We start from the raw sequence: 17,333 nt of genomic DNA, 5'->3' as shown, positions 1-17,333 counted from the left end.
TTCTGTATTAGTTTTGCCCCTTTTCTGTTATATGATGCTGGTTTCGACTTTGTTTCTTTATTTAATTAGCTTATGTGTTTTTCGGTTTTTCTTGATTTCTGACTGACTTTGTTTTTGCTGTCCTTGTTCTCTTCTTCTGTAGGGCAACCAAACCTGACGTCTCAAGTGTGCTGCGAGTGTGCTTTGTCACAGCCCACACTTCGATCCAGCTGAGAGAAACTGTGCCTTATTCTAGCCAGGGCCTCGCTACACTCAAACCTTGGGATGCTGAGACTGAAAGAAGAGGGAAGGTAAAAGCCCCCAGCTGACAAACTGGACTCAACTGGGCAGAACTGGTGTTCTGTTCCTGTATATTCACCTATAACAACTGCAGGGAGAAACAGCATCAGTGCTGTGGACCCCACACTTAGGAGAAACGTGACCTTTCAGACTCTCTCAGCCCTTAAAGGAGTGGGTTTTATGAAAATGAATGAATGCCAAGAATATACAAATAAATAGATGAATGAATTTAAAAATATAGGAGATGAGTGAGACACTCAATAAAGAGAAATAGAGATTTCGAATAAGATGAAACAGAAATCTTGGAAACAAAAAACTCAACAGAAGAGATTAAACACACACACACACACACACACACACACACACACACACACACACACACACACACACACACAGAGTTCAGAGCCTCCCTCACCAACAGACTAGATGAAACAAGAAAAAGCATCAGGTAGGGCTTGCAGTTAAGGCTGATTAGTTATAATATCAGAAGTTAAGACTGATTAGTTATAACCTTCAGACAGTTAATAAAAAAGTAAGAATGAACAGAACATGGCAGATCTCAGAGATTCCATCAAAGGACCAACTAGATGAGGAGGAATACATACAATCATAAAGCATGTGAAAGAAGCAAATAAATGAGAATTAAGGGGGGAATCAAATACTATCAATACAGCAAGCCATAAACCATTCATTTTAACAATAATTCTAAATGTAAACAGTTTTAATTCTCCAAGTAAAAGATGCAAAGTGACTACATTTAAACAAAGATTCAACAATGTGCTGCATTCAGGAAGCCTGCCTCACCAGTAAAAGCTGGAAGTGAAGTGATGATAAATAATATTTTAGGCAAGTAGAACCCTAAAGCCAGAAGGTATAGTTACACTCATATCTAATACATTAAGACAAAATTATGAGAAAAAAGAAGGTACCACATATTCATAAAGGTAACACTCATCAGAAGATACAATGATTATAGACATATATACATTGAACTTGCAACACTCAATTTTATAAAACTCTGCTGGACATAAAGCAAGAAACAGACTGAATCAACAATGGTGGAAGACTTGACTCTCATCAGTGACCATTAGGACCAAAAAACAGAACAAGGGGCTGGAGAGATGGCTGGCTCAGCGGTTCAGAGCACTGATTGCTCTTCTAGAACACCCAAGTTCAAGTCCCAGCATCCACATGGCAGCTCACAACTGTCTGTAACTCCAATTCCAGGGGACCTGACACCCATGGCAAACCACCAATGCACATAAAAAAAAAATTAAATAATTAAAAAAAAGAACAAAACAACAAAAAAAACCAACAAACAAGAGACATCAATTATGTTACACTACAGATAAAAACCAATAAACACCGATAAAATATTCTGTCCCAACTCCAAGTATATACACTCTTTATCAGCACACGGTTCTTTCCCCAAAACAGTGCATACTTTAGATCATAAAGCAAATTTTAACAATTTTAAAAAAACTGAAGTAATTTATTGTATCTTCTCAGATTATAATGCAACTAGGCTAAAAATAATAGCAAGAAGAACTACACACAGAGATCATGTAAACACATGGCCCCTGAACAATATATTTGAATGAAAGTAGGCCATTGAAGAAATCAGGAGGAAAATTCCTATAACTAAATAAAAATTGAAACAATGTATAAGAACCTGTGAGATATAGGAAATGTATTAAAACAGAATGCTCTCAAACAAATAACATAGTGAGGTGTCTCAAGTAGAATAAACTAAAACCAGTAAAAGAAAGAAGGAAAAAAAAAAAGATCAGAGCTGAACTCAATGAAAGAGACACTAAAATAATACAAAGGATCAATGAAACAAAGGTTTGGCTTATGGAAAAGATAAAACTAACAAACTTGGCCAAACTAACCAAAGGAAAAAGAGGAGACCCAACTCAATAAAATTAGGAAGAAATAGGAGCTATTATAACAGATACCACTGAAATCAGAGGATCATTAAGAAATATTCTTCACAGTTATATTCCAATAAAATAGGAGGTCTAGAATAATTGAGACAAATTTCCAGACACATAAGACCTTCTCAAATTTCAAGCAAGAAGATGTGACCCACTAAAACAGGCAAGTAGCATGCGATGAGACTAAGCAAAAATGAGGTTTCCTAGCAGAATAAATTAAGCTGGATGGATTCACTGCAGAGTTTTCCAGACTTTTCAAGACAAATTAATGCCAGTACTCCTAAAATGATTCCGTAGAATAGAAAAGGGAAGGAAAGGTTCCAAACTTACTCCACAAAATAAAATCCCTTCACAGGACAAAGGACAATTTGTGGGACTTGGTTTTCTACTTCCATCATGTGATTTGCAAAGATTGAACCTGGACCATCAGGTTTGGTGGCAAGTGCCTTTACCTTCTGAGTTCTCTTGCTGGCCAGTGTTTCAGCCCTTTATGTTAGCAATAGTTAACAGGTTTACTCCAGAACAGCTCACTGAACAACAGTGAATGTACTTTAGTTTTCTTATTCAGTTAAAATCAGTGCAAACATTTACTTACACATAGAGAAATGGTGTTAGTCTGCAATCTCAGAATGTGGGAGGTAGAGGCTAGGCGAAAGGATAATAGATTTTGGGCTAGCCTGGACTACACAGTTGGACCAACTTCTACAATAACAAAAACACACAAACCAACCATCAAACATCCACAGGGTAAGGCTATATTTCAATGGTTGTGCTTGCCTGGTTTCTGAATTTGAGTCCATCCAGCTGCTCTTCCAATCAACTTTAAAAAGTGTAATTACCTGTTTTTTCTGTGTTCTGCTCCTGTTTTCCAGCCAATCATCCATTTGCTCCTCTATTTCTTCAATAGAAGTTCCATGATCATAAGACTGAATATATGTATTTTCTAAAGGCATATATACAGGAAATTCTGGTTTCGGTTTTTTAACTTTAACTTTCTTCTGTTCTAAAAAGAATATTTAAAAGAACCAATTGAGATCTGTTCAGAATAAAAAGAAATGAAAAATATTCTAACATTGTATTCATAGACTAAATCTTTGAAGAACATATATAAACAATGTTATTTTATCAAGACAGAATTGCTTTGTTGTAAATAGCTACAAGCTCTATTGAGCATTGATAATTATTTAATAACAAGCTCAGATGCTCTCAATGTGATTATGACAGGATCACACTGTTTGTATATACCTTTAGTCTTCAAAGTACCTTTCATTAAAACATTTCATTTGGGACATGGCAAAAGCTTTAATTTAGAGTCTTAATTTTTTAATGATTTATTTTTATTTATGTGTATATATATGTGTCTATGTGAATGTGTGCCACGTATATGCCAAGTGCTGACAGAGGCCAGGAGAAGGTGTCAGATGCCCTGAAGTTGGAGTTACAGGCAGCTGGTCAGCCAGTTGGTGACTCATCCAACTTGGGTGCTGGGAATTGAAGCCTGGGTCCTCTGAAAGAGCAGGAAATACTCTTTTTTGTTTGTTTGTTTTGTTTTTTCAAGACAAGGCTTCTCTGTGTAGCTCTGGCTGTTCTGGAACTCATTCTGTAGACCAGGCTGGCCTCGAACTCAGAAATCCGCCTGCCTCTGCCTCCCGAGTGCCAGGATTAAAGGTGTGTGCCACCACTGAGTTCTTAACCATTGAGCCACCTCTACTACCCTTAGTTTCTTAGTCATAACCTTATTTCATAATAGCTATATACACCACCAATGGTATATATTTGTATTTTCAATATTCTAAAAAGAAAACCTGATCTGGGAGCATCAGTCAAATGTTGCACAAAAATATTTCCAAGGCTATTCATGGTGGCACACACTTTTAAACCCATTATTTAGGAGGCAGAGGCAGGCAGTTCTCTGTAAGTTCAAGGCCAGCCTGGTTTACATAGTGAATTCACCAGAGCTACACAGAGACCTGTCTCAAAAAAAAAAAAAAAAAAAGTAATTCCAACAATACAAATACTATGGTGGTTGCAGAGATCAACAAGCAACATCATAGCTATCTCAGTTTGTGTCAGCACACCCTATGATGCTTCTACAATGATGAAACTGTCTCGCTTGCCTTCAAACAATGCCTGCTTGCAATGGACAGCAGCATTCTTTCTTCTCATCAGTGACAACACTGAGAAGCTGCTCCTTTTTCATCTGCAAACTCCCCTAGCCTCATAATCACATTTTTACTATGCAATATTTGTGTGTGCATGTGAATAGTATAATGCTACTGTGAAAAAAAACACATCAAATTTCTAGAAGAAAACAGATAATCCATAAACCTCTCAGTTCAGAGGGGAAAATGACTTAACAATGGATGCCAACAAAACTAAATATTCATTTGATAGAAAATTAGACACAATCTGCTAACCATATACAAAAATAAATTCCATCTGGGTGAAAAGAATAGATTTTTAAAACTGGAATTCTAAAAATTAACTTAAAATCATGTGCTATATAAAGGAAGAGGAAATCTTAACTTGCATCACAAATGCAAATTCTATAATAAACACAAGAACAGCATAAACACCAAGAGACAACAAATTTGGGAACAGTATCTTCAACTCAGAGGTCAAACAGAAAATTGATAAAGAGATTACAGAAAGTGATTAATTTTATAAATAAGATGGGCAACCCAACAGAAAAGTTAATAAAGGTCATGACTAGGCAATCCAAATAAATAAATCCACAAGACCACAAAACAAGAAAAGAAACCTATTCTTGGGGACACCAGATCTCCCTGGGAAGGGGGGAAATAGAAGAGATTTCATGAGTGGACTGAGGAGGGGTGAGGAGGGGAACATGAGAGATCAGGTTGGGGTGGGGGCAGAGCAGGGGAGAGTACTGAAAGAGACTACTGGAAAGGGGGGCATATTGGGGTCAGGTAAAAACCTAATGCAAGGGCATCTCCCAGGAATCTACAAGAAGACTTAGACTCCTAACAATAGCAGATACATAGCCTGAACTGGCCATCTCCTATGACCAGATGGGTGCCTAGCCCAACTGTAATTCAGAGGCTTCATCCAGCAACTGATAGAAACAGATGCAGACCTACAACCAAACATTAGGCAGAGTTTGGGGAATCCTGTAGAAGAGGAGGAGAAAGGATTTTAAGAACCAGTGGGGTAGAGGACACCACAAGAAAACTCACAGAATCAACTAACCTGGGCTCATCACAGTTTATGGAGCCTGAATCGACAACCAGGGAGCTTGCATGGGACTTATGTAGGCTCTCTACACATATGCTACAGTTGTGTAGCTTGGTCCTCTTGTGGGACTCCTAACAGTGGGAACAGGGGCTGTCTCTGACTCTTTTACTGGCTTTTAAGACTCTACTTCTCATATTTGTTGCCCTGCCCAGCCTTAATACAAGGGGAGGTGCTTAGTCTTACTGCAACTTGATATGCCATGTTTTGTTGATACTGATGGGAGACCTGCCCTTTCCTAAACAGAAATGGAGGAGGGGTGGATTGAGGTTGGGAACAGAAAGAGGATTGGGGGGGAGGGGCTGGGGGGATGATGGAGGGAGGGGGACACTGTGGTCAGGATATAAAATAAATACATTTATTTTTTAAAAAATGGGGGGAAGCCTACACTCTCAGGTTAAAGAAATGAAAATTCAAGTAATATGTGTGATTTAAAACCTAATATGAGGGTACAAATTAAAAACACTAATAGGATATACTTCTGGCAGGGGAAGGGCTCTCTCTAAATCGGGAATTATTCTATTATAATTTTGTGGGAAAGTAGTCTAAAAAGATATATTAAAGCCGGGCGGTGGTGGCGCACGCCTTTAATCCCAGCACTTGGGAGGCAGAGCCAGGCGGATCTTTGTGAGTTCGAGGCCAGCCTGGGCTACCAAGTGAGTTCCAGGCAAGGCGCAAAGCTACACAGAGAAACCCTGTCTCGAAAAAACCAAAAAAAAAAAAACCAACCAACCAAACAAACAAAAAAAAGATATATTAAAATTAAATATATAAACCTTTTCTGAGCATAAAAGAATTTGAATATAACTGCATGTATTCATATAAATATGTATATGCTTATATGTGTATGTGTGAGACAATTTACTGTTTATAGAGATAAGTTTAACAGTAAATGCCTCGTAAGAGAGATGACTACATAATTACTGATGATTTATCTATACGGAGAAATAATAAGTCATCACTGAAGCAGAGCTACAGTAATAATTTCATGGGTATTTCAATGAATTTAAGTAGCAAAAGAAAGATCAGAAAAGGATGATTCCATATTTTAAAGCAAAATCATGCTTCTATATATCCTTATGTTTATACAAGTCTACACACACATATCTGATTATTATATGAGAGTGGATATTCTATAATATGGATGATTATATAAGGCTTGGAGGGGATGAGATGAAGGAGAGGGAGTGCAGTGAACCAATGAAGAGAAGCATCACCACAGGAAAACAAGTACACACATGTGAAGGTATGCTGACATATCTTACGGGAAAACTACAGACGTAATGGACAAGACTTTACAACATTAATCTATTTGTAAATTCAGGCTTCTAAAGCCAATAAACAATAGCTTCTTAGTAGGTTCCACGCGGCGCCATCCTTCCTGTCGCGGCCGCCATCAGAGAGCAGCAGCCAAGGCCCTGCACTACCCCATGGCCTGGGCCTCAACAAGGGCCACAAGGTGACAAAGAACGAAGAATATCAGCAAGCCGAGACACAGCCGGTGGCGCGGGCGCCCCACCAAGCACACCAAGTTAGTGTGGGACATGATCCAGGAGGTGTGCGGCTTCGCGCCCTTCGAGTGGCGCGCCATGGAGCCCCTCAAGGTGTCCAAGGACAAGCGCTTGCGCTCAAGTTCATCAAGAAGAGGGTGGGCACGCACATCCGAGCCAAGAGTAAGCGGGAGGAGCTGAGTGACGTGCTGGCTGCCATGAGGAAGGCCCTGGCCAAGAAGGACTGATCCCCCACCCCAAATAAATGTTGCTACCGCGAAAAAAAAAAAAAAAAAGCTTAAAAAATATTCATTAAATTCTCTGCTTTTAAAATAATTTGAGTTTGCACCATCCAACATTTTGCACTTGGCAAAACCTAATAAATGAAAAAGTATGTATTTTCAAAACTAAATGTCTAGAAAATATGCCTAAATGACCCAAAGATTCCTATTTGCCAAGTACTCTCAATACCTCTCCATAATTGTGATTCAATAAAACCTACAAAGTTAGAGTTAATAACATCAATTTACTTCACTCAATCTAAGATTTTTCTTTTTTAGCAGTATTGTGAGGTTTATTGAGAAAAATGAGTTAATATAAAAACATATAATATCTTGATGCTGCTTTGTGAATCTTACTGAAGTTTTCATTAAATTATGATTGTAAGGCTACAGAGATGTCTCAGCAGTTAAGAGCAACTATTGCTCTCTTAAAGGACCTGAGTTTGATTCCCAGAACCATGTGGTAGTTCAAAACTGCTTGTAACTGCAGCTCTATAGGCAACCCAACACTTCTGGCCTCTTTGGGCACCTGTACTCACATATGACATATATACATATACACTATTAAAAATAATAAAATATTTAAGAATTATCTCAAGATTTGCAGGCTACTGAAAGAGAAACATGGACACCAACCCAGCCACAAAACCTCTGACCTACAATCTGTCCAGCCTGTAAAATATGCTAGGGCAATGGTGGTACAGAACTTGTGGGAGTGGTCAACCAATGTCTGACTTGACTTAAGGCCCACTCCACTAGAAGGAACCCATACCTGACACTGCTAGGTTAACCAAGAACCAGAGACTAGATAGACCAGAGACACAGGGTAAAACCAAACACAACTGGTCATAAAACAACATAATAACAAAACCCACAAATATGAATAAAATAATTCCTAATAATATCTGCTATCATCAGAAAGGCTTCCTCTAGCAGCACATGGGAACAAATACAGAGACCCACAGCCAGACATTGTGAGGAGAGAGAGTCTAAATGGGAGTTCCCCATGAAATCCTTTCCCTCAGAGCTCATGGGATCCCAAGGAAGATGAGGCAGAAAGATACAAGCCCAAGGGGATAGAGGACACCAGGAGAATACCTCTGAATCAAATACGCAAGGCACATACACGGAGACTGAAGTAGGGCCTACATGGGTCAGCACCAGGCCCTTTGTGTATATATTATAGCTATTAGCTTAGTATTTTATGGGACTCCTGACTGTTAGAAAGAGTAGGTCTCTGACTCTTAGGCCTGATCTTGGGACTCTTTTCCTTTTGTTGAGTTGCCCTGTCCAACTTTGATATGAAAGTTTTTGATGTATGTTGTTATATTTTATTATATCAGGTTTGGTTGTTATTTCTTAGAAGCCTGTTCTTTTCTAAACTACACAATGCAGAAAAATGATAATGAAGTTGACAAAAATTAAAGATTCCTGGAAGCCGGGTGTGGTGGCACACACCTTTAATTCTAGTATCTAAGGCAGAGGCAGACAGATCTCTGTAAGTTCAAGGCCATCCTGGTCTACAGAGTGAGATCCAGGGCTACACGGGGAAAACCTGTCTGGAAAAACCGTACCAACCAACCAACCAAACAAACAAACAAACAAAAGGATTCCTTGTATGTAACCTTTAAATTATATTTTAAAATACACAACAGTTTCTGATTCTGCTAACAGGGAGTACAATTGCTCTTTACTATTGTTAACACTGATACTCTCACCTTTTCCAATATACCACTGATTTGAAAACACAAGGTGGTTATATAACACAAGCCTCATATGAGCAATGGGCTAGTGATAGATTGCTATGAGTTTTACAAGGCTGTTTATTACATATCTTTACTAAAAAAGACAGACATTCCAGATGCTTGTCTATTTAAAATTTTGTATTTATTTTAGATTTTTTATTAAGTAACAAAATAAGAAAAAAGGATTTTTAAACCTGAAAATTTTAACGGAACAGAATTTAAAAAAAAATCTTTAAACAAATTTTGAAAAATGGCTACAAACCTCCAATGCAGATTTCACATGGTGATAAACATTTCATGTTTAACTCCAATTTTCATAAGGGATGTATACATTCTTAATCTGCTATTATTAGACAATTCTAATATATACTCTAAAATTTTACCAGTAAGTTGATTTGTTATAAAAATTAGATAAAAATGATAAACTAAGGAGAAAGCAGTGAAATGTAGTGAATTCCTATTCTTTTAATAGGTAAACTTGGGGTTACTTTTAAGATTTTCCTATAGGTTCATTTTCCTCCTGACGTACTTAAAAGGCTTAAAAATAGTAACTTTAAAAGTAACAATTGTATGAAAATTAATTTAGAGTTTCATTTGCCTACTTTTACTGCCCAACACAGTTAGCAACGTTCCTTCACAATCTTCTATCATCTCAATTCTTCCTATAGGCATCTACTTCAAGTAATTGTGCAGATTTAAGTATCATTTTGTAGTTGTTAGAGTATTTTAATTGAATTACATGCTCCTTGAGACAGGGTACTGTACAGAGAGAAGCTCGGCTGGCATTCACTACTAGTCATAGAATTACATACATTCATCTATTTATCCACTCACCATTTACATACTGAGCACTTACTATGTGCCAGGACACTGTTCACTGTTGCAGACACAAAGTGAAAAAGAAACAATTCCTCTTCTAAAGCTGCCCAAACACAAGAACAATTGTGACAGAAAAACTACCTCTAAAAATAACAGTCTTGAAGACACAACAGTGAACAAAATAAAGTCCTAACTTTCATAGAGTTTATATCTACTAGGAGAAAATAGATATAAACTAAGTCAATACATTCTGCTGAGTGGTAGTAACTGCTGTGAATAAAATAACCAGTATGTGCAAACAGTGTACATGTAGGACAGATGGACATAAAGTCAAGAAAAGTCTTTGTGTTCCATGGAACGTTCCTGTATTTTCTTTCTTGTATTTTAAAATTTTAAAACATTGTTTATTTTTATTTTATGCATATAGGTCCTTTTCTTGCATGTACAGCTGTGCATCACTTGTGTGCATGGTACCCACGAATGCCAGAACAGGACATCAGATTCAGACTCCCTGGAAGGGAGCTTACAGATGACTCTGAGCTGCCATGTGGTACTGGGAATAGAACCTGGGTCCTCTGTCAGGTCAGCCAGTGCTCATAGCCTGAGCCATCTCCAGATGTTTCTATTTCTTTGAGGTAGGATCTTGCTGTGAAGCTCTGACTGGCCTGGTACTCAACATGTGGTCCATGGCCTTCAAGGAGTATGCCTTCTGTCTCAACTTTCCAGGTGCTGGGGTTACAGGTGGGAGTCCCCATGCTTGACTTCTTTTCAATATTCTGATAACTTATTTAAGGTTGTTTGTATTACATAACAGTATTACAAAAGAAGCAAAGGCTTTCAAAACAAAAACAAATTTTTTCCAGGTTTACCTACAGCTATAGCACTATGTTAACATATAGTAGTTGGTTATTCATGATATTAAATACTAATTATAATTTTAGTACCAAAAGAGATTTGGTCTCTGCAGATTTTTGAATGATTCCAACTTGAAGAGTTGTATGACCCCAGGTTGATTTTTCTCTCCTCATACTGGACTTTGTATTGCTCAACAGCAGTATTTTCCATGTGTAATAAATACAGTAAAAACAAGTGACTCCATTGGAAAATGGTAAAGAAAATACAGAAAATTCAACTAGTGTTAAATTTAAAGGAAAATTTGAATTTAGATTAGTTTTATATGACATTATTAATAAAGTAAACAATATTTAAAACTCACTTTGAAGTGTTTCAATTTCAATTCTAGCCAGCGCGTCTTCTTTTTCCTTCAATTTTGTCTCCTTGTATTTTGCATAAAACTGCCCAGCATCCTAAAAGATGTTACAAGTAAATTAACATAAAAATAATTTTGTTTTGACAGTATGCTCCCTGTAACTTCCTTTTAGAACAATTCACTCATTTTCCACGTAGTTTTCCAATGACATGATGAACAGAAGAAACGGAACAAACACTTCTCTGTAATGTTTTTTGCAAGGTAGAATTTCAAGCAAACTTTTCACAGATGAAAAGGAGGATTTCCCTTCCAATTGTCTTCCACTGATTGATGTCTCCCCAATGCCATACTAATGTACAGGCGGCAGCAGCAAAGCCTACTGACTGAACCCAGTTATCTGCTGTGGACCAACGAGGTACTAGTACCATTTTTGTGTTACTGTCTTAGCTCCGGATCCTCACCACTACTGAGGATGAGCAATTCATCTCTGACTGAAAGCTGTCACTCTTCCTCCCTATCACTCTCGGAGAAGACTGTAACAGCTGTCATAGGAAACTGAAGACACAAACTCCATAGATACTCTAAAGTTTCAATGAGTGGCACACAGCCAAGTGCTCAGCAAGGTTCCAAGATAAAAGGCTAGGTATCATATAATCACAGAGATGGACAGAAACTGGTTGATTCTCTAGGCATATGACACTCCTAACGACAAAAATCAGCAAAGCAGATCTTCCCACACTCTGATGAAGTCTTATACATTTCAGAAATACCAGGCCACATTGTGTTTCCATACTTCTATATTTGGTTTGGCCTCAGGTTGGACTATTTTGATCCCTGCCATTATTTTGACAATCTCCTTTTCGTACTTGGACACTGTGTTCAAACAGCATTGCCTTTACCTCCTCCAGCAGAGCAAGTCCCTTGACTTAAACACTCACATGCTTGTATCATGTCATAGTATCACCTAGAAGATGGGACATTTAAGACAACTGAGATCTGGCACTCTGTGTTTACTGAACTGAATCAAATTGGAATACATATGAAATCTTATAAAGAAGGAAATGAAAATGCACGATTTGACTGATGAAGAGTAAGGAAAGAAGTAGGCATCAAGGGTAAGTTTAAGGTGATATTACTGTATTGTAAGGTTCCTAGAGAAGATAATTCACATATCTATCTGTGATTATGTCTATAGGAAACAAAGGAACACTACTACCTAGATCAAATGCAGATACACAAATTATCCCACCTTATTTCATTCATAATTGTAAGCAAATCAAAGGTATTTCATGGGGTCTGTTTCTTGAGATTATACTAGAACTCTCCGACTAGATAATGCATTAGGGAAATTATATAGAGACTTCCTAAAACATTTGAATACATTGTGAAAATATTTCTTTTTATTCTTTCAGTCAGACTTTTGTGTTCCTAATTTCTAGTACAAGCATTCTACAAACCATGGGTCAGCCACACAAATGTGTACTCAAAAGAGCATAGATAGTAATTCACCCAAGTACTCATCCTCCCATACTGATATACGATATATGTATATATGTGCGTGTGCGTGTGCGTGTGCGTGTGCATGTGTGTGTGTATAATATACCTACATTTCCTCAAGGTCTGGGCTAAGGTTTTATGGCCTCTTAACATTTTCCACCCCACTCCCCTAAAAAACCTTAACTCTAAAGGAGTATTACTTTGTAGCAAGTCATATCAGTCATTTATACCTTGGTGTGAATGAATGAATGAGCTTATTAGCTTCTTTCCACAGAGTAGGTTTTAATAGTAGGGAAGAAGAAAAGGCCAGGAAGGCATTGGCTCCTTGAGGGGAGTAGAAAATGTGGCACCATGCAAAAAAAAGAAGGGCACAGATTAGTTATTTATGAGGTAAGAAGAGTATAGACTGAAATATATCATCATAGTAGATAGTACAATGAGATACAGTTTTTACAAGGACAGACTGACTTTTGAGACAAGATCTCACTAGATAACCCAGTAGGCCTTGAACTCATGATTCTCCTACTTTAGCATCTCAAGTGCTGGGTTACAGGTATAAATCAACACAAGAGAGAAGATTTTGGAGTCTGCCTATCTTTATGAAGAAGTCAGCTCTTTTATTTTATCAGCTAGGAGACATTTAGCAAATTGTTAGTTTTCTCATTCACAAATGAGGATAACTCATTTGTGTCTAACTCAAAGGACTGTTATAAAGATTTAACATTTTACTATTTAGGAGACACTTAGGAAGCCACCTTTACAGTGGGGTCTTCCATATATTAGCTTTTTTTTAAATGGCTTCTTAATAATTTGGCATCATTTTACTTTTTACTACAAAGTAAGATTGAGTTTTATGTTTCATACCTCACCAAAATGCCTCCTGTCAAAGCCTATACCTTCTGCTTCTCTTACTTCTCCTTGTCGGCACCCTCCTGACTCAATGAAAAGACCTGTTACTACTGGGCAGTACCAGCCTCTTCTTAGAGGTCCTGCCAACCTTTAACATTTCTCCACTAAAGTTTCCTCTTCCTGCCACAGCCAAGAATCTGCTTTGAAGTAGTCATAGGAGCCTAAACCATCCCTAGGATTGTAAAGTATCAAACACTTAAAGCTACTCTAGCTACCTCAAGGTTGTTCTGCATTCTGTTTTATTACCTGCTTGTTCAAGGCAAAGAATCTCATTGTCCATTTGCTCAAGCTTTAAGCATTGATTTAAATGTTCCTGATGTTTTGTCCTTAGCTTACTTGTATTTCCAATTACAATTATAATTTGCCTTTTCTAAGAAATATTACTTCCCTAACAAATTTACCATTGTAACTAAACAATTCTGCTGTTTCAACCATTCTTGTGGATATTACAGTATAACATGCTTAAAAGTACACTACAATCAGGAAGATTCTAAGAGGAGAATGATCACATGGTGCGGCAGCTTGAAATTCTGTCTTATATAGGACAAGAGATGAGATTAGAGATAACCTGGTAACTACCATAAGCATTTTTAAGGCTCATCAAAGAAAGAACACTATGAATATTGTATAAAGTTCCAGAAATGAAGATTTTAATTTTGAATAAATATAAAAAAATAATTTTCTAATAATAAAAATTAGCTGAAAATAAACTGACTCTGTATGTAGTATTCAAGAAGAGAGTGGGTGGTATTCCTTAATATATATTCTTTTTTTTTTTTTTTTTTTTTGGTTTTTCTGTGTAGCTTTGGAGCCTGTCCTGGAACTTGATCTGTAGACCTGGCTGGCCTCGAACTCACAGAGATCCGCCTACCTCTACCTCTCAAGTGCTGGGATTAAAGGCGTGTGCCACCACTGTCCAGCCCTTAATATATATTCTAAAGAGATTCAAGTATTCAAAAGGGTTTGAAAAGACACATTGTATTTAGCACCCCCCCCAACCTCTTTGCTAATTCAAGATAATAGAATTGTTTATTGAAGAAACAAAAAAGTTGAGTCTAAGATAAACTCCAGTTTATTAACACAGGAGGTTAAAGATTTTCTGTAGATATAAACACCATATCTATTCCCCTACCCTTTGTAAACTGCCCATGACAATATAGATTAATAAATGTTTCATAAAAGAACAAACAATTCTTTACTATCTCAAACTGACCAATTAGGACTCTTTAGTACTGTATCAAAACTATGGCATTTACATTTTTCCAGAGTTTGTCTTCTTAAGGAGCTTGTAGTTCTCAGGGCTAGAACTTTCAAGAAAAGCTTTTCCTCTAGAAACAAGGTTCTTCACATTTAAATGTTCTTCAAGAGTTCAAAATCTGACTGTACAGTCATCAAACAAAGGTTTGGTTTTACATTTAGAGTGTGGCAAATATAAAGGATTTACATTATTAGTATCTGTACATGATTATGAAACATGGGTTTGTGAAGAAGCCATTGGGCTATGTGTTCAGATTTACCTAATAAACCACTGCTATATGTGTTATGCTTTTAAAGATATGTGAGGATCATTTATTATAAAATGACAGTTTCACTTAAAGAATGTGTAAAAAAAAACTACATTAAATTAAATTTTAGACTGCAGAATACGTGTTTCATGAAAAAAAGGAGTATTTCTTTTCTTTGCTTGGATGGGCTGAAGGTGGAGGTATATCTTTCTAAAATCAGCTAATAGAAAAGATCATGGAAATCTCTGGCTCTTTGTACTTGCCATGGTGAACACAGATGCACAAGCCAGACTCAGAAGGTTTGAGGTAACAGCTAGATGCTACTGAAGGCATCATTGTTCTGATCTGAGTGTCATGAGACCTGAATAATGCCCCATTTCCTAATAGCCAATAGACAAGCATCTAACCTGCAAAATAATTGCAATCTATTGGAATTTTAGGGTGATCTGTGCCTTACCAAAAATCTATCAGTCTATTATTGTGACAATAAGTTGAGTATCTCTCATACATAAAAATGTTTGAGACCAGAAGCATTTCAGAGTTCTTATTTTTCCAATGACTATTGCATATTCACATATTTTGTCCAGTTTTGGACTATGTGCACATATATAATGGGACCCAAATCTGAACATAAAATTTTTATATCTCACATATACTTTACAGACATAACCAGAAGGTAATTTTACAGACTATTCCTACTTTGCATGAAACAAAGCCAGTGGACACAGAATCATCTGAATCATGCCATCATGTCAGCACTCAAAAAGTTTGAGATTTTTGGATTTCAGATTTTTGGATGCGGATGCTCAAACGTACAATACAAATGGTGCTAGTGAGTTGTACAGAGAACATTCATTGGGAACTTTTAGTTTGCCTGACAGAGGTTTTATTATAGAGAAAAATTTAGTAAGATGTAATACTTCTGAGGTAGGTAGGTTGTAGCATGGAGAAAGCCCATACTGACATAGTAATATTAAAATAACATTCTGGCTGGGAGGTGGTGGCACACACCTTTAATCCCAGCACTCAGGAGGCAGAGCCAGGAGGATCTCTGTGAGTTCGAGGCCAGCCTGGTCTACAGAGCAAGATCCAGGACAGGCACCAAAATAACACAGAGAAACCTTGTCTCGAAAAAACCAAAATAAATGAAAAAAAAAAAAAATTCTGAGTTGGTATTTTCAGTTATGTTTTAGTTTACTTTTACTTCTCCCTAAATAACTCAAATAAGAAGCAATCTGATATTTTAGAAAAGATGGGCACTGTTCTAGAGTGGAAGGAGCAGGAAGATGTGGGAATAAGGAATGTGGAAGAGTCCTGGAGAGAGGTAGGTAGAAAAAAGACGAAGGATGTCCCATGTAATTTCACTGTTTGACAGCACCAATCTCTTGATTGCAGCTTACAAATAACCTTCCAATAGGAAAATACCATAAGTGCATTTCTGAAAACCTGTCTACAAAGTCACAGGTTCTATTACATTTTGTTGTTCCATTCACTTAATGATACATTCTTAGACTTACATATAATGTATAATAAGATTATAATAAAGAGTAGAAAAACTTACCAACTGTACACTTTGGGTAAGAGGTGAATTTCCTGCAAAGAGCTAGAAAATATGGTTTCCTCTGCCTGAGATAGTCCTATTGATAGGGATGCAAAGCCTAAAAGTTGCTTTTGCATTTGGGATGAGACAAAATAGGAGCCATCTACTTAACCTAACCCAGCACAAGTACTACCCTCCACTTTTAGAACAATGAAAAGCAGCCTAACTACTCAAAGAAATTCAGAGCAGACGCTGGCATTTTCTCTTTTCTATTTCTTATATGCTAATATACATTTTTACCCTGTTTCAACTTTCATGTATAATATGAACTAGTTGTGGCCTTTGGACAATTTATTTCACCAATCTGAGTCATGAGTATTTTTCAACTCTAAAATATGGCATCAGTGAGACTATGTATCTTTAACATTCTCCCCTAATTAACATTTTTGTGGCTATTTATGTTTTCTACATCTAGCAGTAAAACTAGAAAATTCTGTGTTGTAGTCTGTATCTCCAAGAATCTGTACCTTATTGTGCTCCTCCTACACTTACAGAAGGTAAAAATACAGAATTGTGTCTTACGTTGTGAGGTATCTCCAGTTTCCCTACATCTTTATCTAGCAGTGGAGCTTCAGTCTTAGAAACTTCAAACTTTATTTGCTTATGTAATCCCAATATCAAAAAGGCTTGCCTGCAATTTTTAAAATGTATTTTAGACTTATAAAATAAGTGGCCACATCCCTTGGAAAATCCATCTTTAACTGTGAGTAGAAGGGCAGGCCACTAAATTTCCAACAAACTTGAAGGGGCTATGCACCCTGCTCCAATTGGCTGTAAATGCTTCCTATGCTTGGATTCTGACACGAGTC

At 37.1% G+C, this 17,333-nt stretch overlaps 1 protein-coding gene and 1 pseudogene across 4 annotated transcripts in view; one reads left to right on the top strand and one right to left on the bottom strand.

Annotated features, from left to right (window-relative positions):
* Nucleotides 1-17,333, bottom strand: part of Dnajc1 (DnaJ heat shock protein family (Hsp40) member C1) — a 201,702-nt gene that overhangs the window by 93,366 nt on the left and 91,003 nt on the right. For all 4 annotated transcript variants that reach the window (XM_006978723.4, XM_076572676.1, XM_076572675.1 and 1 more), the window contains 2 exons: nt 11,020-11,110; nt 3,056-3,219 (listed from right to left, as the gene is read on the bottom strand). In XM_006978723.4, coding sequence (XP_006978785.2) covers nt 3,056-3,219; nt 11,020-11,110 — 255 coding nt within the window. The remainder of the gene's footprint in view (nt 1-3,055; nt 3,220-11,019; nt 11,111-17,333) is intronic.
* On the top strand, nt 6,609-7,206 carry LOC143273215 (large ribosomal subunit protein eL36 pseudogene; annotated as a pseudogene).

The sequence above is a fragment of the Peromyscus maniculatus genome, chromosome 5 (assembly GCF_049852395.1).
Source record: "Peromyscus maniculatus bairdii isolate BWxNUB_F1_BW_parent chromosome 5, HU_Pman_BW_mat_3.1, whole genome shotgun sequence".
Classification (NCBI taxonomy): Eukaryota; Metazoa; Chordata; class Mammalia; order Rodentia; family Cricetidae; genus Peromyscus; species Peromyscus maniculatus.
This window is presented reverse-complemented; position numbering and strand designations above follow the sequence as displayed.